At 36.3% G+C, this 25,013-nt stretch overlaps 3 protein-coding genes across 5 annotated transcripts in view; 2 read left to right on the plus strand and 1 right to left on the minus strand.

Moving 5' to 3' along the window:
* Positions 1-1,011: 1,011 nt before the first annotated feature.
* pld4 (phospholipase D family member 4) lies at positions 1,012-15,074 on the plus strand. Of its 3 annotated transcripts, none has more exons than XM_088925385.1 (11): positions 1,012-1,074; positions 3,525-3,602; positions 4,102-4,319; positions 5,123-5,306; positions 8,712-8,832; positions 8,930-9,057; positions 9,838-10,038; positions 11,039-11,178; positions 12,209-12,374; positions 13,561-13,657; positions 14,213-15,074. In XM_088925385.1, the coding sequence occupies exons 1-11, from the start codon at positions 1,072-1,074 to the stop codon at positions 14,437-14,439; spliced, it is 1,563 nt and encodes a 520-aa protein (XP_088781511.1). In that variant the 5' UTR covers positions 1,012-1,071; the 3' UTR covers positions 14,440-15,074. The 3 variants fall into 3 exon arrangements, with proteins under 3 accessions (XP_088781511.1, XP_088781513.1, XP_088781512.1); XM_088925386.1 differs by having other exon boundaries at positions 1,047-1,074; positions 3,544-3,602; XM_088925387.1 differs by lacking the exon at positions 3,525-3,602 and having other exon boundaries at positions 1,030-1,074.
* Positions 15,075-16,138: 1,064 nt separating this feature from the next.
* srp14 (signal recognition particle 14) lies at positions 16,139-19,709 on the plus strand. The gene is made up of 5 exons (XM_088925721.1): positions 16,139-16,256; positions 16,953-17,025; positions 17,443-17,555; positions 18,000-18,032; positions 18,712-19,709. Exons 1-5 carry the CDS (start codon positions 16,233-16,235, stop codon positions 18,799-18,801), a joined length of 333 nt encoding a protein of 110 aa, XP_088781847.1. The 5' UTR covers positions 16,139-16,232; the 3' UTR covers positions 18,802-19,709.
* A 1,469-nt stretch (positions 19,710-21,178) lies between these two features.
* The window catches only part of xgb (x globin), a 38,517-nt gene continuing 34,682 nt past the window's right edge, over positions 21,179-25,013 (minus strand). The window contains exon 5 of the mRNA XM_088925011.1: positions 21,179-22,649. Coding sequence (XP_088781137.1) covers positions 22,527-22,649 — 123 coding nt within the window. The 3' untranslated portion in view covers positions 21,179-22,526. The remainder of the gene's footprint in view (positions 22,650-25,013) is intronic.

Below are 25,013 nucleotides of genomic sequence, written 5' to 3' on the forward strand. Positions count from 1 at the left end.
AATCCAGCCTTCAACATAACGGACAGCATGAAGGCTTTCTTTAAATAAGCAGGATTGGTTTGGTTCTTTTGTGCTTGTTTTTCTTGTTTAATACCAGGATTGACAAATTAAATTTAAAATTACATTTTAAATCACCTTCTCAACTGTGCCCAATAAACTCTCTCTGCAATGAAGTGATTTAGTGCCCATGCAACTGTGTATCGTTAAAGTATATCATGGTTACGGGTAATTGACCAATCAAAAATATTTGATGGATGCATGAAAGCTGTATATTTTTGTAAAATATGTATATCAAGAGATGTACCTTTTGATACTCAATATATATATATGTATTCCTGACCTTTTGATCCTCATAAAATAAGATACAATAAGACTTTATTGCAAACCATTAAAGCCACGTCTGACTATATTGGAGGTGCATGCAAATATGTTAATTATTGTTATTTGTATTCAAGAGACATTAGTAAAATGGAACTGCAATTTATTCAGATTCTGCAACACACCTATTTGGCATGTGTGGAAGATTAGCAAACTTATTACAAAAATATATAACTTGTTTTATTTTTAAAGGTGGCATTATAATCAAAGTGCATTGTTGCTAATTTTCTTGGCCAACACAAATTTAACAGAAATGTGTGTGCCACACATTGTTCTATGGAGTACAATGTAACCGTATGTTCAACAGGACAAAATAAGAGAGCTGTTTTAACTAATCATTTTATACAGCAAAATCAAACTGGCATGCTTTTTGCAATGATGAGTTGCATCACACTAGCAGTGTACCAATGATAGACACTGAAGCACTAAAAGGGGAATTTTGCTGATGTCTGTAAAGGCTGTAACAAAAATATTCTTGAGTCAAAAGCAAAAATTCATCCTGCTATAGTTTTAGTCTACTGCGTACTGTGCTCTGTTCTGTGTACAGAGAAAGGGGAACTTCTTTATGAGAATCTAAAATGGGAAGTGAGTACTCCCAGCTGTTCATTAATACAAGTCTTAACTGTTAGAGTCATTCTCACAAGCTGAAAGAAACAAGCAAGAACAGTGCCTACTGCCTCTGCCTAAGGAGATATGGTAACGTTTAAAGCTGAATTTTTTGCTGAGATTATCTGATCCTCTGATGTTGATGCATATTAATCTCATCATTTAAAAAAGCTGATTTGAACAGGTAGTATCTGAGATTACTAAGTATGATGTTTTGTTGAAAAGGTTCTTAAATGACTTTTACTTCAGCTTTAGAGGCTGCTGTTGTTTTTCACATTTTGAACTTGTCCAACACTTAAGGAAGATGGCACTCGGGAATAGGGTCCACTCTTAACCTCTGCTCCTGTGTCTATTATCTTTATAAACGTAGAAGCAATTTGTAATAAATTTTGCAGTATATTTAGTCTTACTGCTAACAACCATTTAAAACCCATAAGCAGTGGCTATTCATTGTTTAATGGGGGCTGTATATTTTACTGAGCATCTAAAGACACTTGTCATTTATAACTGCAACAAATTCACAAAGTTATTAGGAAAATGACAAAAATGATCAGTAGTAAGTGTATTGAGATTGTATTGAACAGACAAGCATAGGTAAATTCATAATGCTGGTTAACATTTGCCTGTAATAGGGTTGATGAACAGGGTCTCTGCTGTGAAAGTCAGTCTAGTAGTCTGCGTGGACTCCAATGGAAGCAGTACAAGCTGTACATCCGCAATACATACTGTACTTTGCAAAAGGATGCACATTGCTGTGTTCTACCACAGTCAGGAGACACGTGCCTGTAAACTGGTCTCTAAACCCTAGGTATCAAGTCTTGTCCTAGTTCATCCCAGAAATGTTCAATGGAACTGACGTCTGGCAAGAATTATACTATGCACTATAACATAGATGACAGTTTAGCTCTGGTGATAACATACTGTACATTGTCCTGCAAAACTGGTGTTACATCAGGAATTAGGACTGCAGCTGAAGAGCCAAGACTTGTTCAATGTGGCACCATACAGTCAGTCTTCTATCAGTCACTCTGGAATTCTGTAGTGGCTAAACAGCCCTGCCCAAACGATTACAATTGAACCTCCCAATCAATTTAGCAAGGTGTCATGACTTGTGGTCTGTCATTGATGAACTGTTTGGTTCTAACCTCTTGCAAGTTGGAAACTGCTTGCTGGCTCTTGAGAGTACTTCGTCCTGATCCCAACATACAGTACTGTTGACACAAAGGAATTGTTCTCTTGATAATCAGGGCATATTGGTTCCATTGTGTGTTGTTATTGATTTTCACCAGATTTGACATTAAACATTAAGCATGTTAAATTACTTCATCACCCAAATTTAACATTTTTGCTAATGAAGTGATTTAGTGTGTATGTAACAGTCCTGCATCCCTCAAGAGCATTATAGTCTGTAATGAAAGATTGGTTAATCAAATAAACCCAAAACATTTAATCAGGATCCAGAATCTGTTTGTTTTTTTCAAAAAACATGCAGAAATATGATTATCCATTTCTTTTGAATCTTGGTACAGATATATTTATAAATATTTGTCAGTGGAACAAACTTCCCAGCCATGTGGCTGAAAATAAAGGGCTCGATGAGATACTGGGACCAATAAGTTACTAATTACCGAACTGAACCAGATGGTTCAAACAGCCTCCTCTCATCTGTAACCTTTCTTATGTTATTAAATTGTTGCAAAGGGTGAAAAGGGGAAGTCATATGAAGGTTAAATTGTAACAGGAACTTATGTGACTTATTCACTGAGTTAAAAAAAACAGATTAAATGCTTGAAAACAGTGAGAAAAAAATGTAAGACAAAACCAGTTGTCTTACAAGAAACCATAATCAGAGTAAGGTTTTCAGAAGAACCACACACATTGAGCACAACAGTAATAGCATGAAAATCGTCTAACTGCCTCCATAGTTGCGGAACTCTAAATAGGACTGGAGACTTGATTTCTGAATAGACCATAGAAGACTGGAATTGCTGCCAACAATGCAGCACTGATGATGCCTCTACAGTTTGTGTAATGCAAACTGATTTTCTGGCTTAGACTTAGCTTGTGGTTACTAGCAGGTCTAAATTAACCCCAAAGACAAAGGTACAATATGTATTTAATCTTATCATTTGGTCTGTGCAGTGACCCTGGTACATTTCAAAGTTCACTGAACCTGTCTGTCCAATTTAAAGTGGGCTACCTACTTCGTTTATGTATTTGTCAAGGCTTATCTAGGACATTTGAGTGGGCTGAGAGTTGTCCAAAATAAACTGCACTGTAAATGTCTAATTAAATGTAGAAAAATCTGCATACATTGGGGTTCAAATATTAAAATGTTATGTCATTGTCTTTAATATTAATTATTTTGGTTCTCTGTTTTGTTATTTAACTTAATTGAGAATTCATAGCAAATTATTAAAATTTAAATTCTATTTTGAACATCTAAAATAACAGATATTGGAAACCTGACATAAAGCAGGTGTTTCAGATTGTGATCCTTACACAAATATAAGGAGCTATATATTTCTGCTGCTTGACAGGAAAGGAATTTTGTCACAGGTTCAGCAATGTCTTCACCATACCGAAGTTTACATGACAGTTATGTTGCCAACAGATGGGTAAGAAACTTGTTCATGTTTTCATCAGATGTATTCTGCTTTGATTTGATGTATCAAGCTAACCTAGTAGCTTGATATTCCAGACTGTATCAAAATCTCTGGTTCCAGTCCTTTCAAGGGTGTTCCATGTCATTCCTTTATCGTAATTATAGTATGTCATTCCGGAAAGAATAACAATTCTATTATTTATAAAACAGATCACAACCATGCCCTTAATGTTCTTTATCCTACAAACCCAATTTCATTACTTTCTTCTGTATAGCGCTACACACCACTGGGTAGATTTTTTGTTTCATATAAATAATAGTCTCATTATGTTTTGTGTTTATTCTTCTCTTAAGAAGGGTCCCTCTTAATTGTTTTTATTGGAATGTGGTAGTTTTCTGTATCTTTCACCCCTACTTTTATTCTGTTTTGCCCCTTTTCTTTTTGAAACAATCTCCTCTAACAAAAATAGTCACTGACCCTTGCTGATCATGTGATTTTAATCTGTTTCCAGAGTTCCAAGCTGCTTGTGACCTCAGTGCTTATTGGAGGCTCTCTGACTGTACTGACAATACTCATTTCAAGTGCTCTCTTAGAGAGGAAAGCTACAAATGGAAAACCTAGCCATGCTGGAGAAGCATTTACAGATAGTAACCACTTTGACAGTGAGGACAATATGCCCAGTTATGAAACGATTCAGGAGGACAAAAATGTTTGCAGTGACATGAGCAGGTGAGAAGGCAGGTTCTTCCAGTGTCAGAGGAAGTGCTTTAATATGTGGTTGTAAATGATAGAGACACATAATGTAATCTCATTGACCCACAACTACATGAAAATACTTTTTAAACAGACATTCACTGCACTCTTGAAAGCACGTATTGTGTAAAGTAAGACAGCTCTGCTCCTATGGCAGGAATGAGCTGTGCCCACTCAGCTATTTTAAGTGAGGCATGTATCCATGTTGAATGTGGATTTGATAATATTGCAAATCATTTTTGCAGATTTTGTATTTGCATTTCAAAATAGCAACAACCACATCCTCTTTTTTTCCCCAGCATTTGGTAGCAGGAGATTTTATTTCCACAGAGAAAAAGTGAAATGTTTAACTCACTTTCAGTTTCAAGGGGAAACAAGACATTACCTTTTTTTAGCCTACGAAATAACCTGATCAATTGTTCATTTTTAGTTATTCCTTTTTTGCTTTCTGTGAGTGTTAACAAAAAAAGCTGCTTCCAGTACATTCTTTGTTATCACAATACTTTGGACCTTAGTTTCACAGTCAACTTAGGGTCTTAGTTTGACCCTTGCTGATCACAATGTGAGCATATAGTCAAGATGACAGGTAAATATATGCACCAATTTACACCAAGTTGAAGTGTGAACACCCTAAATGAAAAATAAATCTGACTTTTATCCCAAGTTGTACTGTTGTGGTGAACAAGATGAGACAGGGATTTGAATGGGTTTTAGTTTAAATAAGGTACTGACTTAAAGACTTTTATCATTACTTTACCTAATATTGAAGCCTTTCCTAGCTTGATTTTAGTTGAAACCATCCCACTCGATATGAAGTATGAAGGAAACTCCACCTTTGGACAACCATTGTACAAGGCCTGGACAGATCTCCTCAATATGGCCACCAGGAGTGTTGACGTAGCCTCTTTCTACTGGTCACTGACAGGGGAGGATATTGGTGTGAAGACTTCAACTGATATACCTGTGAGTTGGAATTCCGTGTCCTTGTACAAACTTTAACATGTACAACAAAACCATGGTTATACCTAGTCAAATCATAGTCCTTTCATTATTTACTCAGAATTTGTGAAGGGTTTGTATATTGTTTCCTGCAGCTAATTTAAGAATTTAAAAAGTCAACATAAGCCAACAGTAGGGTGGAGCAGTTAGGGTTCTGGCCTTACCAGGGGTTGTGAGCTCTGATCCCAGGTAATGCTCTGCTGTATGCTTGATATAGGTTGCAGTGTATTAAAGCATCTGCTAAATAACACAACCATGTTTAATTATTGACACATTATTCATCTTTGAATAATGAGCACGATTACACCACCACCTAGCCTTCCCAAATACGTCAAAGGCATGGAAGGGAGTCCATTGTAGCATTTACAGGGCATCTTAAAATAGCTATCCCCGCATACACTCAGGCCTATATCTAAATATAATTTAAAAAAAACAAACTAGCTAACACTAGCACTAAAAACAAATACAAAAGATAAGTTTTCCATGGACTAACCACCATATCTCCCCATCTTAGCCTAGCTAACAGCAACAAAAACAAATGCCCAGCTAAACTGAAGAAATTCAAAACATATGAAGAAACACAAAAAACAAAACATAAACCAGAGTACAATACAAATCTTACTCAAGAGCTGGTTTAAAAAAAAAAGCCTCCAGTTTTTCCAAGCCTCTCCTAATTTTCCCAGGCATTACTCTCCCCCTTAGATCTCCCTCTGGTCTCCCTGTCATCTGCTTATATAGGCTTTCTGGAGGTCCACAGCTGATGGCAATTAGGATTTTATTTCACTCAGCACAGAGAAAGGCAGGCAAAATCATACCAGTAGAGGGAGGTAAACGCTGACCTGAACATACAGTAACAGCACATACTGTATGATGCATACAGACAGGTTTTCCTATAGGCCATTTCTGTTTAATTTTAAAATGCAAAAGCTTTTAATCATAATTGAGTTCAGTTCTTGCTTGCTTTAATGAGCCTCTTTAATGACGATGGTGCAAAAAAATTACAATTTATCCACAGGGAAATACACAGTGGACACAACAGATCTTATTCTTTCATTATTATTGTTGTTTTTAATATTATTGTGATGGTGTAAAAATAAATACAACTCCTTTCACTATCATGTGATACAATTGTAGAAATATTTTTAGATGATTTTTTATTCATCTGAAACATTACTCATAGAAAGATTTAGTAACTGAAGCACATCAAATTAATACCGTATGTAAATTATTTTAAGTTTAAGTTTGTATAACGTTTTTTCAAAATTTTGAGCAGAAGGATGTCAAAAAAGTACTCTGTTTCACTTATCCTTATTATTAAAGCTACAGTGGGCTCTTGAATTATAGGCACCCATGATGATGCTGAACAATAAGCCATATAAAATAAACAGCACAGATAGTGAGCTGTATTTTATAATAAAAAAATAAGAAAACTGCAGGCTTTTTTTCAAATACAATTATTTAAAAAACATTTTTTTAAAATGAGTAATACTATTTTTCTAAAAAATAGGTGTCAAAATCCTTGGATCCCCAACATCTTTTAAAGAAAATCTAACAAAATGAAATCTGCAATGAAACTCTGTTTAGTTAAATAGAACTCAGTCCTAATGATTTTTTTTATTTTGGCTGGATCTGGGTGCTATGATCCAATGAGTCGAAACTTGAAGAAACCCTCACACCATCAGTACATTTGGCATTTGGCAAAAGAACCTCGACTCCATATAATAATAATAATAATAATAATAATCAAAGCTCAAAGTTCTTTACAGGTAATGGGGACTCCCCTCCACCACCACCAATGTGCAGCACCACCTGGATGATGCGACAGCAGCCATAGTGTGCCAAAACGCTCCCCACACACCAGCTGTTAGTGGGGAGGAGACCAGAGTGATGAAGATTCATAGATAAGGATTATTAGGAGGCCACGATTGGTAAAGGCCAATGGGAAATTTGGCCAGGACGCTGGCATAACACCACTACTCTTTTCTAGAAACACCCTGGGATTTTTAATGACCACGGAGAGTCAGGACCTTGTTTTTCCATCTCACCCAAAGGATAGTGCCTTTTTACAGTGTAGTGTCCCCCTCAGTATACCAGGGCATTTGGTCCCACACAGACTGCAAGGTGAGCAGGCCCTACTGCCCCCTCTAATACCTCTTCCAGCAGCAACCTTAGTTTTTTCCAGGACGTCTCCCATCCAGGTACTGACCAGGCTCACTCCTGCTTAGGTTGTCAGTTGTGAGTTGCAGGGTGATATGGCTGCTGGCTATGTTTTGTGGGTCTGTTTGCTGCCACTGGGCTTGGGGCCCTTATTAAAATCAATGACATCATAAACTGTACTATGTATCAGGGTACTCTTGCGAAAAACTTGGTTGCCTCTGTCAGAAAGCTGCAACTTGGACTTTCCAGCATGACAATGACGCTTAACACACCTCAAATTCAACAGAGAAATCATTGAGTGAACATGTTTTGCAATGGCCATCTCAGTCTCCATTGAGAGGACTTAAACCGCATTGAAAACTTGTGGTCTGAACTGAAGAGGGCAGTCCATAAGGATATCAAGGATCTGGAAATTTTCTGCATAGAGGAATCCCTCCCAATGTGTTTTCTAACCTTATTAAACCTTATAAGAAAAGGCTTTGTAGTGTTATTCATGCCAGAGGAGGTTGTAACAAGTACTAGAAACAGGGGATCCAATCATTTTAATACCTGTGTTCTACAGAAAAAATAGAATTACCCATTTAAAAACATTTGTTTTTAAATAATTATATTAGAATAAAAGCCTGTACTGTACCCCATTTGAGGGGTATAAAATATAGCTCATTATCTGTGCATTTTATCTAGCTTGTTTGTTCTTCATTATCAAGCGTGCCAATAATTCTTGAGCCCACTGTCTACTCATGTTTTTGAGTTCTGGGAAAGCTTTTGAAGATAACAGCCAAAATTCAAATCCATTTTAGCTCCATAATGCCTTAGAATAAAAAATAATCATCCCTGTAGATTATTTAATTGATTTGGATTACATTTTCAAAGGGATAAAGACTAGAAAGAAATAAACAAAGTAGCCTACAGTAGATTTACAGAACTGTGTGTTCAGTCTGGGCCCTTCCGATATTATCTCCATCTTGTCTTGAATTGGGTGTCAGACGATTCTGCCACATCTCTCAAGAAGTGTGGCTCTTTTATTGCTTGTACTGTGCCTGTCAGACCACAAGTTCACCTGTTCAGTTCATATGACTGACTTATGGATATGTACAGTATTATGTGTTATATGTTTTATATATTATATAACCATATAACACGACCTGTAGTGTTTTGGAGGTCATTTGTTCTTCAGATAATCAGTTAATTTCCACAATCTTTGTTTTTCAGGGGAAGGATATATTAAAACAGTTTGAGGACATGCCTTCCAGAAATGTGTCAGTGTGTGTGGCCTCAAGCTTTCCTTCCATGGCATGGAACTCCACAGACCTGAACGTCTTACGTGAGAAAGGTAGGATGTTTTCTAGCACCAAGAACGAAATACAGTTGTGTGGTTTAGCCTAAGACTATCACTTTACTCTAAGCTGTTTTGTCTTATTTTCTGAAAGGTGTCCATGTAAAAAAAGTGAATTTCGGGCATTTAACAACAGGTGTGCTTCACACCAAATTTTGGATCGTCGATATGAAGCATGTCTACATTGGGAGTGCTAACATGGACTGGAGGTCTTTGACTCAGGTAAACATTTAACAGTTATACCCGCATTCTTATTCTTTAGAAGTTGACTTACATCTAGTGTCTAGATAAAGTCAGAATATTTAGCCCTGCTCGCCAGTTGAAAATGACAAACTGACTGGGTAGAGGAATGAAGTGTCTGTTGTCAAGTGTTGGGTTTGTGATGATGTTGGTGGGCCGGACTTTTAATTTACACCATTCATGAGAGCAGTCCTCATGCATATTGATTACTCTTATACTGTATGTTATGGCACTTATTCTATATGTACTCCATTACATTTCCATTAAAGTTTTCTTACATTGAAGGGTAATTGTAAGTAAAAGTAAATCATGCTTCAATCTTACAGTAAGAACATAATAGTGTTTTCAAGTGAATGGAGGCCATTTGGTCCATTTCACTTCCTTATTTATAAAAGGCTCTCATCAACTTCAAGAGAACATACATATTCCACAAGGTTATGAATATTTACAATAAATTCTATCCTAATTTCTTCTAGCTAACAAGACCGACTTTAGTTGATGAGGGCAATGGCGTGTGGGATAGAACTGTGCATTCGAACAGTTTCACCAGTTTTCAATGAGATTGAGATCCAGGGATTGTTGTGATCAGAAAAAGTAATCAATGTCTTTTTCATGTTCATCGAGCCAAACACACATTACCTGGCACTTGCACGGTCTATTCATATGACTATTGTTCTCTACTACAGGCTAAGGAATGTATGTTTAATACTTAAGTACAGGTATTTTAACCAATATGCACACTACTGTGCCAATTGATTGCAGGTAAAAGAGCTCGGAATTATCATCTACAACTGCTCCTGTTTGGCGAGGGACCTTCATAAGATATTCCTTTCATACTGGACACTTGGGCATCACAATGCCACAATCCCTGATCCCTGGCCTCCTTCCTTTAACACCTCAGTCAACAAAGACAACCCCTTGCTAGTGAACATCAGTGGAGTGCCATCTAAAGTCTACATTTCTGTAAGTGGCTTTTTCAGTGTGCTGTTAATCAAATTAATAATTAATCTAACTTTGGCATTAGGGAGTTCCAAACAAATTTTCTGTACAAAGATTATTGTAGCCTCAATAAGGCAGGTTGTTTTTTTAATAAAGATTGTGGAAAGGTGTTTTGCATAAAAAGAGATTGTGACATCGAGTTCTCATCACATTTTCTCCCAGTTATTTGTATTGGTTTTCGCACTTAGATTTTTTGAACCTGTTTTGAAGGGCTAAAGGCCCTACCTCAATATTTGCACTGCTCTATTGGACGTTACCCATTTGCAGTATTTAAAACTAGGGGATAGTATGTTTAAAAAAAAGTAGTATGTTTCTGAAAAAACATGTAGAAAGCTTCATATACTGCTTATGGTGCTTCTATCTCCCGGGCCCCAAGTTGAATCATCTTTTAAAATGAGTTTGCAGGATGAGTATTAGGATTTTTCTGTTAGAGTGTTTTACGCATTAATCCTATTTATTATTTTTATAGATCAACTCCCTTGTCTGTTCCTGTATGCAGATACCCTTCTTTCAGTGTTCTTTTCTTTTCATCTTCATGTTTTTCAAGCTAGGGATTAGTCTAAAGCCTTGCCATTAAAACACATGATAACGTCTTAAAAGGAGACATTTTTATTTGCTATGGTGTGACACTGGTAATTATTCTCATACAAGCCTAACAAAATCTCCTGGATGTAAAAATAAATTGGCAACACAAATGTTTAATTTCCCCTCCTTTGGATCTGTGAGCTAATTTTCAAAGCTATTTTACTCAGAGCCATGAGTGCTTACTGGCATGAGTCATTTTGGAGCAATATCTTCAGAAGCCATATTCAGTACATAAGTGAACAAAAATGTAAAAATAATTGAGAATGACAATGGATTAATGTACTATAATACGAAGAAATAAATATAGTTAATGAATAAAATGCAGTCATATTTTTTTGCATGATAGCTATTGTTGAATCTTGGGATTTGTCTCATTCAGGGTTCCCCTCCTGCATTTTGTCCCAGTGGTCGAACAAAGGACTTGGATGCCATAATATCAGCAATCAATGGGGCAGAACGGTTTATAGATGTGGCTGTGATGGAATATTTCCCCACTTCTCGCTTTAAGAAACCAACAAAGTGGGTAACTGGATTGATTTCTTTGTAAAAATGAGTGGTGGTGGCTTGCCATTGGTCTTGCATATTTACTTACCAGAATATTACAGGATAGCTGACCAGATTGAAGCAACACAATATGTCTAAGAGTCCTTTCCTTAATTATTCGGATTAAGAGAAGGCAGTGAGCTTCAGTATATATGGCAACCAGCACAGATGAATGTATACTGATCAGTAGAAGTATAAGTTCCCTTACACTGTATTCTGAGGTTCGCTGCCATCTCTTATCTAAATGCATGTTGAACAACAATTTAACATAAAGTATTATTCAGATTATTTAATAATCCTAAAGTTGGCATGGTGGCACAGTGGTTAGCATTACTGCCATGTATCACTTCGGCCCTGGGTTCAAATGCATGGATTTTCTCCTGGTGCTCTGGCCTCGACCAGTAATCCAAATACTAGCAGATAGATTGGCTTCTGAGAAAACTGGCCCTGGTGTGAGTGTGTTTCTGTCTGTGCTTTGCAATAGACTTAGACTGGCATCCCATTGTTTGCCAAGATAGGCTCTGGCTCCCCCATGACCCTGGAATGTACAAAGTGGATAGAAAATGGATGGATGGATAGGTAGTAGTAATAATAATAATAATTTTGTGGTGTAGTTTCAACTCCTAGGAGTTATGATTCCTGTCACATGCAAAATTAACAACTATTTGCCACTTCCTTCCCAATGTTGGTGTGTTAATTATGTTTAACACTAGATGGTAGTATAAGGCTTGTGAAGAGAAAGAGATCCTTAAAAAATGGGTTGAATTAGTTGAAAAATAAAATTCTGTTATTATCGGACAGAAAATGTACATTATTAACAATTTCTAAAATGGGCCCGATTTCACCAAACTATTTAACAGGTAAAACATTTCTTCTAATAAGTGTTCCAGAACAATGAAGCTAGTTATTCAAAGTATTTATCAAATACATTTGTCTAACATTTTAGATTAGAGGATGGTTGGTTTTATACAACAGTGAGAAGTCTGTTTCCCTTTCTCTGTTCTAGATATTGGCCAGTCATTGATGATGCATTGCGGAGATCAGCTTTCGAACGACACGTTCACATTCGCCTCCTCATCAGTTGCTGGCAAAGCAGTGACCCATCCATGTTTGCTTACCTGAGATCCCTCAGTGCCCTTAGTTACCTACCTTCCAATATCAGCATTGAAGTGGTAAAGTTTTATTTTCATTGGATTAAACACAGGAAGCTTTACAGAATTTACAGGACTTTAAAATCACAAGGAACTGTACTTCAAATTGAACATTTTGAAGAAAGTTAACAAGGGCAGTTGGCATGCTTTGTTCTTATTCAATGTTCTTATTCATTTTGTGTCCAAAATTAAGCATTCACTTGTTAGACCCATGTCAGTCTGTCAGGAGTTCACTTAAACTGGTCAGTACACTTCAGTTGTAACTTAACCATACTTACATACTGTAATACAATTAGCTTTCAGTGTTTAAGAGAGTTCTATGCTGGCCTATTCAATAGTTGTATCATAAAAAAGTAACACTGAGCCAGGATGTTTGATACACATAAAAATAGGACAACAGAGAACACATTTGTTGGGCATAATGTCTTATACATATTAGAAGGGGCAATATCCAATCCATCTCAGCACCATTTGTGGCCATAATGATGTGCATTTGTAGAGAAACAGGGTATACCAGCATAATTGACAACACAGTTATTAAAACAGGCCTGACTGATTAGCATGTGACTGTTTTATGAATGCAAATATTATGTCTGGTAATACACCCTGTCAAGCACAGAAACAGTCGAGAGAATTAATTTCTATACTTGTTTTCATTAAAGAGGATGCTATTTAAATGTAAATTAAAATCAGGTGCTAGCCCATGCCACATTGCACCTGCTAAGACAATTAAACAGTCAGTCAGCATTCTGCTTATTTCTTTGCGGAACTGAAAGGGGTTATCTGGGGGGAATTTCTCTGTTTATCAATTTGTTTCATCAGCACAAGTGATGTTTAAAGGGAGGTTGTGTGGATAGGAATAAATAACAGAAATCAACACAAACTGACCAACAGCATAAATACTGTAATCCACTAACAACACAGTGTTTTTGCACTGATACTTTTATGCATACTGGATAATTATAAATTAATTGTGAATGTATCCCTAGACTTCATGATGAGACCCTTTTAAAAGGGTTTACTAAGAGTCTAAGACACACCATTTCCTTTATAGATGACTTTTTTTCATGTCAAATCATCTCAAATAGAGCTGGCAATTCTCCTTCTCAATAGTTCTGTGCCCCAGTAGAACAGAAGGAAAATTAAGTCTCCCCAAAACCAGTCCTCTTCTCCCAACCTCATTCATTACTCTGTTTTTCTTTTTCAGAAACTGTTTATTGTTCCAGTGGGGAACCACTCCAACATTCCTTTTGCCAGGCTGAACCACAATAAATACATGGTGACGGACAAACTAGCTTACATTGGTAAGGGACAAACCTCTTACCTCCATTTTGTGATGGTATGAAATGGAGTATTTTTTGCTAATTTATTTGACATATTGGACAATTTAGCCAGGCAAAATTGTGATGCTCGCTGTCCATAGGAGTTGGATCGTTGGTCTAATTCTCATAATAAGGAATGACTTTCATCTGTCGAACACATCTGCTGAGTGTAAGTGCACTTAGAATGTACGGGCCAATTGAAGACACTTAATTGCCAAATGAACAAATACTGTATAGGTAGCATGGTGGTGAAGTGGTTAGCATTAAGGCCTCACAGTGTGGGAGCTTTGGGTTTAATTCCAAGCCTGCAGTGCTATCTGGGTGGATTTGGTATATATAGTGGGTTTTACTCCTAAGTGTAAAATCTGGGTAAAAGCAGGGACATACTGTACAGTAATATTAGTTACAAAGACATTTCTTTTTTTTTAAATATTGAAGAGCATTCATGGAAAAACTTCTCAGTATAATTAACATCTGCACAATCTGTAATTAACCTGAGTCACTGTATTTTACTTTTGTCCTTATCAATGCCTCTAGGAACCTCTAACTGGTCTGCAGATTACTTCAACACCACAGCTGGGGTGGGTCTGATTGTCTCACAGGAGCCTCAGCAATCAGGACACTCTGAGCCGACTCTGCAGGAGCAGCTGAAGGGGGTGTTTGAACGAGACTGGAGCTCACAGTTTGCCATAAACCTCAGTGATTTGGGGAAGAACCCTGACTGTAAACACAGCAAAGACCTTGAGGCCACCACTCATGTGTAACAAAAAGGCAAACAAGAGTTTTTAGGGAGAGCTAAAATTGAATGAAGTGGGCAAAACACAATTGTTCCAAGTGGATGGTGGATAAAAGGATAAAAACTGATGATTTAATGTTGAACTACAGAACTTACTGAACCTGCTGTAACTCTCTGGCCCTGGAGCATTTCCACCCCTTGTTTACACAGTAAAAGCAAGGCAAAACTGATACTCAAAGACTCCAAAAATTTGTTCAAGATATAGTAAAACCCAAATATTTCAGATGGCAGTTCTTCAGCAGTCATTCTCTATAGTGGTCATTTACAGTACATCAGTTCTCTTTGGTTTATCTTTACCCTTTGTCTTAATCTCTGTGATATTTATTGATATGCAGTATGTCTCCTTTGATGAAAACTTTTCCTGTTCCTGTAAGATAACCTGCTTTATTTTTGCTCTCACAATATCTTGAAAAGGACACACATAATCGCTAGATTTAAATATTTTAAATTTATATTGATGATAGCCTACTGCAAATATGTTTGCAGTTGTTCTTTGTGTATTACTCTTCTGCTGCAGTTTGATTGTGACATGTTGACGTTATTTAAAATGGTGCCGACAATGATTAACTCGATGTATAAAAAATAAAAAAATAGAAGAAGAAAGTTATCTTTTACTTTATGACGTGTATATGTGAAGTGTATTCACTATAGTTGAAGACAAAGTGTTATTGTAAAAGTCAATTTTTACAAGGGGTTAGACTTGGGAGTTGAAGTTCATTTAAAACGTTCACAAAAATCTTTGAAGCACGCAGTATTTAAAGATAAGAGCTACAGGAAAATGCTCAGAACCTTCTTAATAAGTTGCTGTTATGCCTATTTCTTTGTTGATTATGAGAACAAATACGGATTAATACAAAACATGAACAGAGGCTTATTTCCAATATCAGTAAATTCTTCTTTACTGAAGGAGAATTTGCTTATGTACTGAAGTCTACATAAGCAGAAAAAATATTCCTTAAAAGAAAATGCCCCTATATTAGGCAAAGCTTTTCCATACAGCATAAAAATGATCCAAAACATAACAGCCGATGCAACTAAGGTGTTCATTAGGAGGAAAAAGTGTAAAATCGTATACTGCTCAAGTTTATCATGATTCATTACGTCTTGAAGAAGAGGTTGAAACACGCAAAGAACAGACAAAAACTCAAGGTTGTTGAGGCAAAGAATTGACAAAACATCTTAAATGATTATTCAAGATCGGTGAGTTTAATGGATTTAAATGCAGATTACATGCAGTTATGGCCTCACAACTCAAAAGTTTTTAACAAGGAATTCTGAATGTTTTTAAATTGTACGATGGAGCAATGTTATGATGCACAATTATTGCGTAATTCTCCTCCTTTAAAAACAATGTAAATATTATCAACATAGATACCTAATGCATAAAAATAATGATCGAATACAGTTTTTTATGGAATACCTACAGTCTATTTATTATTTATCTATTTATTATTTATCTATTTATTACTCTTTTTAAGAAGGAAAGAAATGCGCTAGGTTATAATAAACTGAACATATCCATACTAATTAAACATACAGAATCCTCCCAATCAGCCAAGCCTTCCCATGACTTTTAAATACATTCTAGATAGAGCGCGAACTCTGTGGTACTTTTGATCAGCTGATTGGGGAGTAAGGTTAAGGGTTAGAGTTGAAGTTATCGCTTCCTGTGTTTGGTCTGCGTGTGTGGATGTGGATGTCATATGCTGAGATCATCTTTAGTTTGAAATCAATAGGTTTAAAAGTCGTTGCTGAACAGCCATGGTGCTTCTTGAAAACGATTCGGTAAGATGGTTTAAAATATTATTTCGTAGAAGAAGACTGCATTGTTGTAAAATGATTTCAAATTCTTTGTTTCAAGTAGGATGTTCATTCATATTTGTAAAAATATAGATTTAAAGATTTTTTTCTTGGCATTGATAACTAAAAGACGCCAATAAGTGTCTTATCTACATATTGCATATTTTAAATCAACAAGTAAAATATTTAGGACGTAAGTTAAGGACGGGAACAGGCTGTCTTTCCTCCCACTACTGTTAGTTCGTTGATATTTTTATTACTACAGCTTGGTGCCCACTTACAGTGGACGTGACCTATTTTTTCGTGTTATTTGGTCTGTGAAAATGCATCAGATCAGCTGTTGCTGTAGTTTTTGTTTCGAGTTAAACCAATATGAACTTTAAAATGTACTTTATAGATGTATCGGCTTTACGAAGCCTTTGAATAATACAGCCATAACCAAATCTGTTAACGAGACAGCACAGAACATAAAATGTCGATGCAGTTTCTTTTCCCATTTACTAAGGATCTATAATGAATGGGTCCGTCCAACTTACACAAGACACACAACGTTTTAACCGAACGACAGTTACCAGCCTTATGGTAAAACGTACTGCATTATGTCAGGTTGATTTATTTTAAATGGATTACTGTTTTAAATGAGTTATGGTTACAGAATAAACTATCCCCTTTTCTTCTCAGTTTTTGACAGAGCTGACACGGCTGTTTCAGAAATGCAGGACCAGTGGGAGTGTGTACATCACATTAAAAAAATGTAAGCTGAGTGGACTTTTAGTGAACCTAGTTATGGGGGTTATTTATTTTTAAAATTTTGTATACTAGGTACACTTGTGGATGCTATGGTTTCCTTCCCTCCCCCAATGGCAAAATGTGCTGGCTGTGAATGATTATGCCTTTCCACTTGGATGTGCATTGGACTGGTGTTTCATTCAGGGGCTGAGCAGTTACAATATATGCTGTTATATGCCTTGTGTCTTGTGCCCCTGGGATAGGCTTTGCTCTGCATTGGGATAAGTGGCTTTCTGATAATGGGTGGATGTTTGAATGTTTATATGCAGCACTAGCTTTGATGAGACTTCAGCTTAACATATAATGCTTTTGAGTTGAATTAATTTTTTAATTAAAATTAATTAAACTAAACACTAACACGTTCATGTGTCCTTCTATATAGATGACGGGAGAACGAAACCTGTACCTAGGAAAGGAAACCCAGAGAATTTTGAGCCTGTGGACAATAAGTGTCTCATCAGAGCCACAGATGGAAAGAAAAAAATTAGCACAGTGGTAAGTATTGAGATTTTATGGAGTTATGTTATATCTTATTGTTATATCTTTATTTTCCACTTCAACATTTCCCTAAGTTGCTTTTGAAGTTTGAAATCAGACCAGAACCATTTTTTCATGTGAACACAGTGGATAGGTTACAGTGGAGATCTTGGCCATACAGTTAGATAAAAAATCAGTAACATCATTTGTTTCTTGGAGAAGTTTGGTTGAAGATGTGACTTGTGCCCTTGTCATTCCTTTTAGTAAAAAAGAGGCGAATTAACCTTTTCTTAATAGTCTTATGTATTTTTGTGTAATTTTAATCTATTATAAAAAGTATAGGCACCTTTCTTCCTTAATTCCTTAAACCTCTCTAGTTGTGTTCTCTGTAATGGATCTAACTATCCTTATGTAAAATACTAAAGCAGAAGCAAACACTTTTCTTTTTAAATTTAATTCTAGGTAAGCACCAAAGAAGTAATAAAATTCCAGATGGTAAGTATTGTATGAAAGTACTTTTTGCATTGTGTATTAGATCTTGGATGTATTTGAATTAAAATAGTTCCACATTTACACATCCAAATTTAGCATTACATTTACTGTTATGTTGCATTTATTTGTTATGCAGCAGAAGTATCTGGGTGTTTAGTAGATTGCATTTACCAAATGGTCATACATTGATCTTGGTTTCAATTTTGCATATCGACAGGTTGTTTTTTCTTCTTTTCTGTACAGTACATCTAAAAATATTAGAGCTGTTTATGATTAGAAACAACTGTGGGGTTGTCAAAGTAAGAGTATAGTGAAACAGTATTCGGAATTCATAACAGAACTATGAATAAATGTACCGAATTCACTGCCTTGAGCACTTTGGATTTTTACAAACTAAAATATTTAAAGTTGTCCTTCATAGATGGAAGAAAACGGACAAATCTGAATCATGACTAAAGATGGCATTGCTTGTATACACTGATTTTTTTCCCCATCATTTTTCTTGATGATAATATCATGTATTAGTATTACCACAATTGAGAGATTTAATGGTTCTGTTAGTGCATGCATATCTTTTACCTGGTATGTGCTGTGAATGTTTCCATTGTGGCCAAGTCTGGGGAGAAATGTGATGAAGGAGAGGAGCTCTGTATTAACACAGCTTGTCCCCAAACCTGCTTAGGCCTACTCGAACCTGTTGAGGGCCCACATGGACGGACTGAAGAAGAAAGACAAAAAAAGCAAAAGCAAGAAGACCAAAGCCACCCAGTGAAAAGACAGACTTGTGCAAAGTGCTGCAGCACCTTCCTTTGCTCAATAGTTCAAGCAGGCCAGCCCAGATCCCATTACCTCTCACACACCTACATTGAAACTGAAGCCGCAGAACATAAATGCAAAAAAAAGACTGACCTCCTCTCGGGACCTGTAATTGTAGTCCTCTTCTTGGAAAACTGGAATGGTTTTTGCATTTATTTTTAAATCAGTTGCTTGGATGGATCAAGAATTATGTGAAATTCTTTCAAAGGTTATCTTTAAAATAATTTGCTAGTAGTAACATCAGTTGTCTGAGGATTCAGGTTTAAGAGGTATATACTGCTAAACCACCCCAAGAAATCTGCGGTCACTGAGGAAGCAAACAGCAAGAAAATACCTTGTTACAGACTTATAAATGTGTACACTATGAGATTCCAACAGAAGGAGCATACTGCCAGGTTTCTGGAAAGCCGAGTGCTGCAGACAATCTCTTCTAAGATGCGTGGGTGACTATTAAGTTTTTTCTCAAACATTTTGTTCATGCTGGAAAAAATTCTTTAGTATATTTCTGTACAAGCCTCAGTGCATTTGCATAAGTCATGAATATTGTATCTCACCAATAAGACTGCAGGGGCATAGATTTCATTTTTTATAAACGGTGTTAAAATAATTGAAATAGAGTTAGTTTAACTTTGCCTGATCCATTGACTAAAACATGTTTCCGGTGCTTGAAAACAGTTACATTAGTTCCTGCTAACAGTTAAGTGATTGAAGTTCATGGTGATTTTTTTTTTAATTTCCAGATTGCTGGCAATTCTTTTTTCTGTTAATGAAAAAGTTATTAAACAGGTCTGGAGCAAAGACATTGATGAACAGATGTATATAAATTATGGAATATCCTGCTAATAAAAAAATACTCCACCACCACATTTTGTTTCTGCTGCTTTTCAAATCTAAAAAAAGAAATTGATTACCAGTTTTGTTTTCAGATATGGCCACCAAATTGTTTCTGATGTGGTCTTTGTTCTAAACATACCTGATGGTTTATATCGATCCTGTGTTAACAAGTAATGTTTTTGTAACTTACAAACATAATTATAATAGTTTATTTATAAACAGTTACCTGGAAGAAAAAAAATAAACATTCTTCGACAAAGTTCAAAGAGCTGGTTTATCTTATTGTAATAAGAAACCAGGAATAAAAGATTACATACAAGAGGATCCCGTTTTTCTTGATTTACTGTTAGTTGATGTGCTGGTTTCTTATAGTGTCGGCTTCAACTTGTGTGGGCAGTTTGTTCCAGGCACCCGCCACCATTTGTGTAAAGAAGTGCTTTCTATTCAATCCTGAATGCAGTACCTTTTCTTTTCCATTTGTGTTTCTGTGAAATTTTTGCATTGTTGATTCCCGAGTGGTCTGTGGCATCAATGTTTTAGATACCTTTTGGGATTTTGAATACTTCTGTAGTGCCTCTGTTGCCAGTAGTACAAAAATAATGTACCTTTTATATAATCGAATTACAGCATTATAAAGGATTTTGCCGCTTGATAGTAACCCCATAGACACCTGTGAGGTAATTTTCTGTTTTTGTCATTCTTGCCATTTAATCATCAATTGATTCTGGTGCATTTTGTGCGATATACCTGTAGTGTAAAATTCATATTAATGCAACAAATAATGCTTACATATATGAGCTTTTTGTAATATGAAATAATTCTTCAATGTATCTTGCCAAAGGTTTTTAAATTTGCCATATTTTTCTTATTGTGTGTCCTCTCCAGAGAGATCAAAAACATAATGCTTTAATAAAAAGCAGTTTTCTATTCACGCCAGCTTACCAGACAGCTTTATACTATTATAAAATATTTTTAGAAAATTGTAACCAATGTAACAAGTAGCTTAATTGATTAGAGTTGTATGCTTACCATTTGAAATTCTTCACATACCTCTGTGTAAAACCCAAGTGCAACAATGTTTCTGTTTTTGACACCAGTGGCCTATGAACGCAAGGGTTGTAGGTTCAAATCCTGTGTGGAATGCTGCTGTTGAACCATTTGAGTAAGTTATTCAGATTGTTGAAGCAAAGATTTTATACTCCCACCAACAGCTTGTGGAAGATCAGAAACTTGAATATATGAGGTACTAGATACCTAAAAGGCTATATGTGCTAAATGGTCTCTTATTTGTAACTTTTCTTATATTTTAGAACAATTGTTTTTACTGAGGTATGACAGAACCTAAAAGCAAACAGCAAGACTATATTACTGGATTACATTTACGGTATGTGATTTCTAGTTGTGTTAAATCAAACTCATCTCTTTGGGAAGAGAACATGTGCATTTAATACAATTTATTACTGTTGGTTTCATTCAGTTGTTCAAATCAAAACCGAAGCTGGGTCCAAAATGTACCTTTATTTAATGCATCTGTGTACATACCACACTGTTATTTCAAACATTACGCCTCTAGCAGCAGTTTGGAAAAAACTTTCTTTCCAACAAAAGTGCTTCCAACTCGGACCAGTTCATATTCCATGTGTTTTAAATGTCTAGTGAACTGAAGAATATTTGTAGAACCCTGTCTGAAGGTATCTGGTTAACCAATGAGGTTCTAGTTGACAGATCAGTGTTCTGGGCACATACTTTACTAGTGCTTGTGAAGCACTCCACTGTCCTTGGCATAACAAATTATCCTTGTCTGAAGGAGATAAGGCTAGCAGGATTCACCTTTCTATTTTTACACTGACAAAAAACAATACATTTATAGTTTACATTTTACATACATTTTGCTTTAGAGATCCCTTTTTTTTAGCCTTTCATAATTTCTTTTGAGGTCTTTGAGAACATTCTCAAGTCATGGCATTTACTGTACCTGATGTACATGTATTAACAGCACTGAAGGAACACTACATTATAAAAGGACATAGATATCAGTAACAGCTTTGACATCATTCATCTGGCTTCATCAGTGTGGAGACACTGACTATCATGTGATGTACTAATCATATTTTTTATGAAATCGATTCTAATACACTGAACACAGACTAGTAAAAAAAACTTTCTACAAAGTTAACTTACATAGGAAACAAGTACAACTTAAAACGGATATCCCAAGTTTTAGCAGGGTATGGTAGTCCAGGTTAACTTGATTTGATCAAGTCGTTTCTGACTAATTTTGTCATCATGTATCTTTGCTTTGTGATGTTTAAAGACTTGCCTGCTTTCATCCAGCCATTTTCCATACATTTTAGTACCAGATTTTGCACAGCATGCCATTTGGGGTTGTAATTTGGCTCTCTGTCAGTAGGTAATCTAGGAAAAATATCTTCAATTTCGTCAACTATAGTAACTAACCATTCTTAACTTGTTAAACAATTTTTGATGACTTTTGAGCTGAGGTTTCTATCATGAAAGATGTCATAACCCACTACATAATGGCATTTCATTACAGCTCCTGGTGGTAGGGATAGTATGGGGACTGTAGCTTGAATCTTTGTCCATTTCCTTCTGGTCATTAAAGTGCTGTGTTAGGTGGCAACGTATTAGGAAGTTGAGAGGACAAAAGGAGCAAGAGCATAAAAAAAGTTATACTTTTTCCTAATAAAGAGGTTAGAACATCTAAATGATAAATTAAAGATATATACACATAGCTATGGTATTTTATACAGTATGTGATATGTGGCCAGTCTGTAAATAATGAAATAGGCCTTGCAAAAACAGGTCTCCTTTGAAGTACAGAGGTGATTAAATGGCTGTGCCTTTTTTCTCGGGCCTTTCCTTGCTTGAAATGACAACATTGTTCCTCTTACTCTTCTCCTCCTCTTGGTATCCCCGCTTCATTATTCTGGTCACATACAGGAACAGAGTCTGGAACAGAAAACAGCACAGGTACACACAACTCTGGGGAGTCTGACTCAGTTTACAGGCATGCTTGCATCTCAAGCAAATAAACTGCTGAGTGATTATGAAGCAGCCACTAACACTTTATAATTGGGTATTAACTAAGAGGGAATAATGCATTAGGCACGTCTGTGCACAGAAATGAGCAGTCTTTATTTGCAGCTACCCTATGGTGTTGCCACACTAATGAAGTACCAAGTCGCTCCAGGAATTGATTACGTGCCTTCTGGCTCTGTTCTGGGTTCCTCATCTTATTGTTTAACCTAGAGATTGGATTCCAAGTGAGCTATTCTTATAAGCCTTTTCTTCCTCCAGAAGCCACTATTGCTATGAAATAAATGTTTGGCATTTAAAATAAAAATAAAGTGATTAAATGACACAAGTGAGGTGCTTTTAATCCTGCGCACTGCTTTCTTAATGAAACCATTCATTTCCAAGAGAGTTCTTTTGCACAGGTAGCTGGGAGAAAAAAGGGTATCAACACTCCAAAAATAAATAGAAAGTGATCCTGAGATACATTGGAAGCATTATGCCATTAATGATATGATGAATTTTGCCTATAATGGCATAGTCTCATTATGATATAAACCCTGATAAATGGTTTACTCTATCATTTTGTGTACAATAAAAAAGGTGCTGCCCTAAAGCCTTTTAAACAATTCATATATATTTTTTTTTTTCATTTATTCCCGGAGTAGCATTAACCAGGTAAAGGCAAGGTTAAAAAAATCACAGTTTTCTGCACTTACACTTTGACACGGACACTTCCTGAGGTACCCAGAGTAGCAAGATTAATTGATGTTTAATTGACCAAACAAAAACTAATAGAGTCTCACGTACCAAGCTAAACTTTCAATGCCTTCCTTGACTCCTGCGCCAGAATTAGAACTAAGTCATTCTCCCTCAGCTTGTCTGAGACATTTTTGTATAGATTTGTTATTGGTTGCTGTTAACAGAGCTCACTATACTATTGCTATGGATAAAAAGGGAAGTTCAGCTATTTGTAAGACGCAATATCAAATAATAGGCAGCACAGTGGTTAGCCTTGCTGTTCAATTCCAGATGTGGGAGAGGGAGCTGTGTGGACTTTGTATGGAGTTTGTATGTTCTCCCTGTGTTTGTGCAGGGTTTCCTCTTGGTGCTCCAGTTTTCTCCCGCAGTCTACAAAAACACTGGAGGTTTAATTGGCCTCTGGGAAAATTAGTCCTAGGTACAGTATGAGTGGGTGCCTGTATTTGTGTCGGTGTGTCTGCCCTGCGATGGACTGTGATTCCATCCAGGGTGTATCCTGCCTTCCACCTGTTGCTTGCCAAGCAAGGCTCCAGATCCCTGAATTGGACGGAGCAGTTAAATGGATGGATGGATTATCAAATATTTCTTAAACTTTCATCTAGGTCTTTCATCATCACCTTCATTAAATTCTGTGGGGAAAAGCATATGAAATGTGAGTAAAGTTTGATAAAATACCTTAATCAGATTACAAGTCATGATTAATGGAAAGAAGTATATATATAATTTATGAACTGTCCTAATTTATCAGCTTGATAACTATGTAGCAATGGAACAACGAGGTTATACTCATTGATGATGTATTAATCACACTTCACATAACATAGACTGTCAGAGTAATTTATCAAGCCTTCTTTGCAGAGATGTCCTCAGATCAACAGCTTATTGCAGCAGCCAGTGTATCACCACTTTTCAAAAATACTCAAGGAGACCCGAGAGTTTGGCCCAAAGTCACAGATTTGTAGCAAAGCCGTAGAGCGCAGACATTTATAGACTCTTGAAAAAAGCTTCAGAAGTTGCCTCACTAAGATCTGAAGCAGCTGTTACTGCGCCCCTAAAGTGTCTCTCTTGGAGGGACGAGCATGTCCTTGGTGCTTCCCAAAGCCGTTTTAGCTTCAAAACACATCAAAAGGGTTTCAGGTAGCAATTAAGATGAGAAGCAAGAGTGCCTTTGCTGTTTTTGCTTTGTTGTGCCAATAGTGTTTTTTTTATGTGGATGTGAAAGCCTGGTTGGAATTTTAAACATAAAAATCAATGAAATCTTGTAAGCATTAATTTTCTATATATACTGTAATGATTACAGGAGCCGTCATGATCAAAGTGGAGCACTTAAGAAAGTAACGCAGATGCCCTCTTTATGTAGTCTGTTTAGGTGTCATTCGTGTTAGATTTCAAATACTTATAGCTGGATTTTTTTTAAATTACAAAGCCTTACAGTATGTAAAACTCAACTGACATTCAAATCAGCCCCTTAGTTCTCTGTACCCTGATGTCCATCTCTCAGGCTATACTGTAGTACACTACCGTAATGCCAGTTTCGTA

Source organism: Atractosteus spatula, chromosome 9 (genome assembly GCF_055471065.1).
Source record: "Atractosteus spatula isolate fAtrSpa1 chromosome 9, fAtrSpa1.hap1, whole genome shotgun sequence".
Classification (NCBI taxonomy): domain Eukaryota; kingdom Metazoa; phylum Chordata; class Actinopteri; order Semionotiformes; family Lepisosteidae; genus Atractosteus; species Atractosteus spatula.

Bases quoted from the DNA above. Each gene is read 5' to 3' on its own strand.
- srp14 (XM_088925721.1), top strand. From the start codon at position 16,233: ATGGTGCTTCTTGAAAACGATTCG. The intron at 17,026-17,442 runs GTAAGCTGAGTG...CCTTCTATATAG, and splicing joins GTACATCACATTAAAAAAAT to ATGACGGGAGAACGAAACCT. The intron at 17,556-17,999 runs GTAAGTATTGAG...ATTTAATTCTAG, and splicing joins AGAAAAAAATTAGCACAGTG to GTAAGCACCAAAGAAGTAAT.
- pld4 (XM_088925385.1), top strand. The intron at 3,603-4,101 runs GTAAGAAACTTG...ATCTGTTTCCAG, and splicing joins GTTATGTTGCCAACAGATGG to AGTTCCAAGCTGCTTGTGAC. The intron at 4,320-5,122 runs GTGAGAAGGCAG...AGCCTTTCCTAG, and splicing joins GTTTGCAGTGACATGAGCAG to CTTGATTTTAGTTGAAACCA.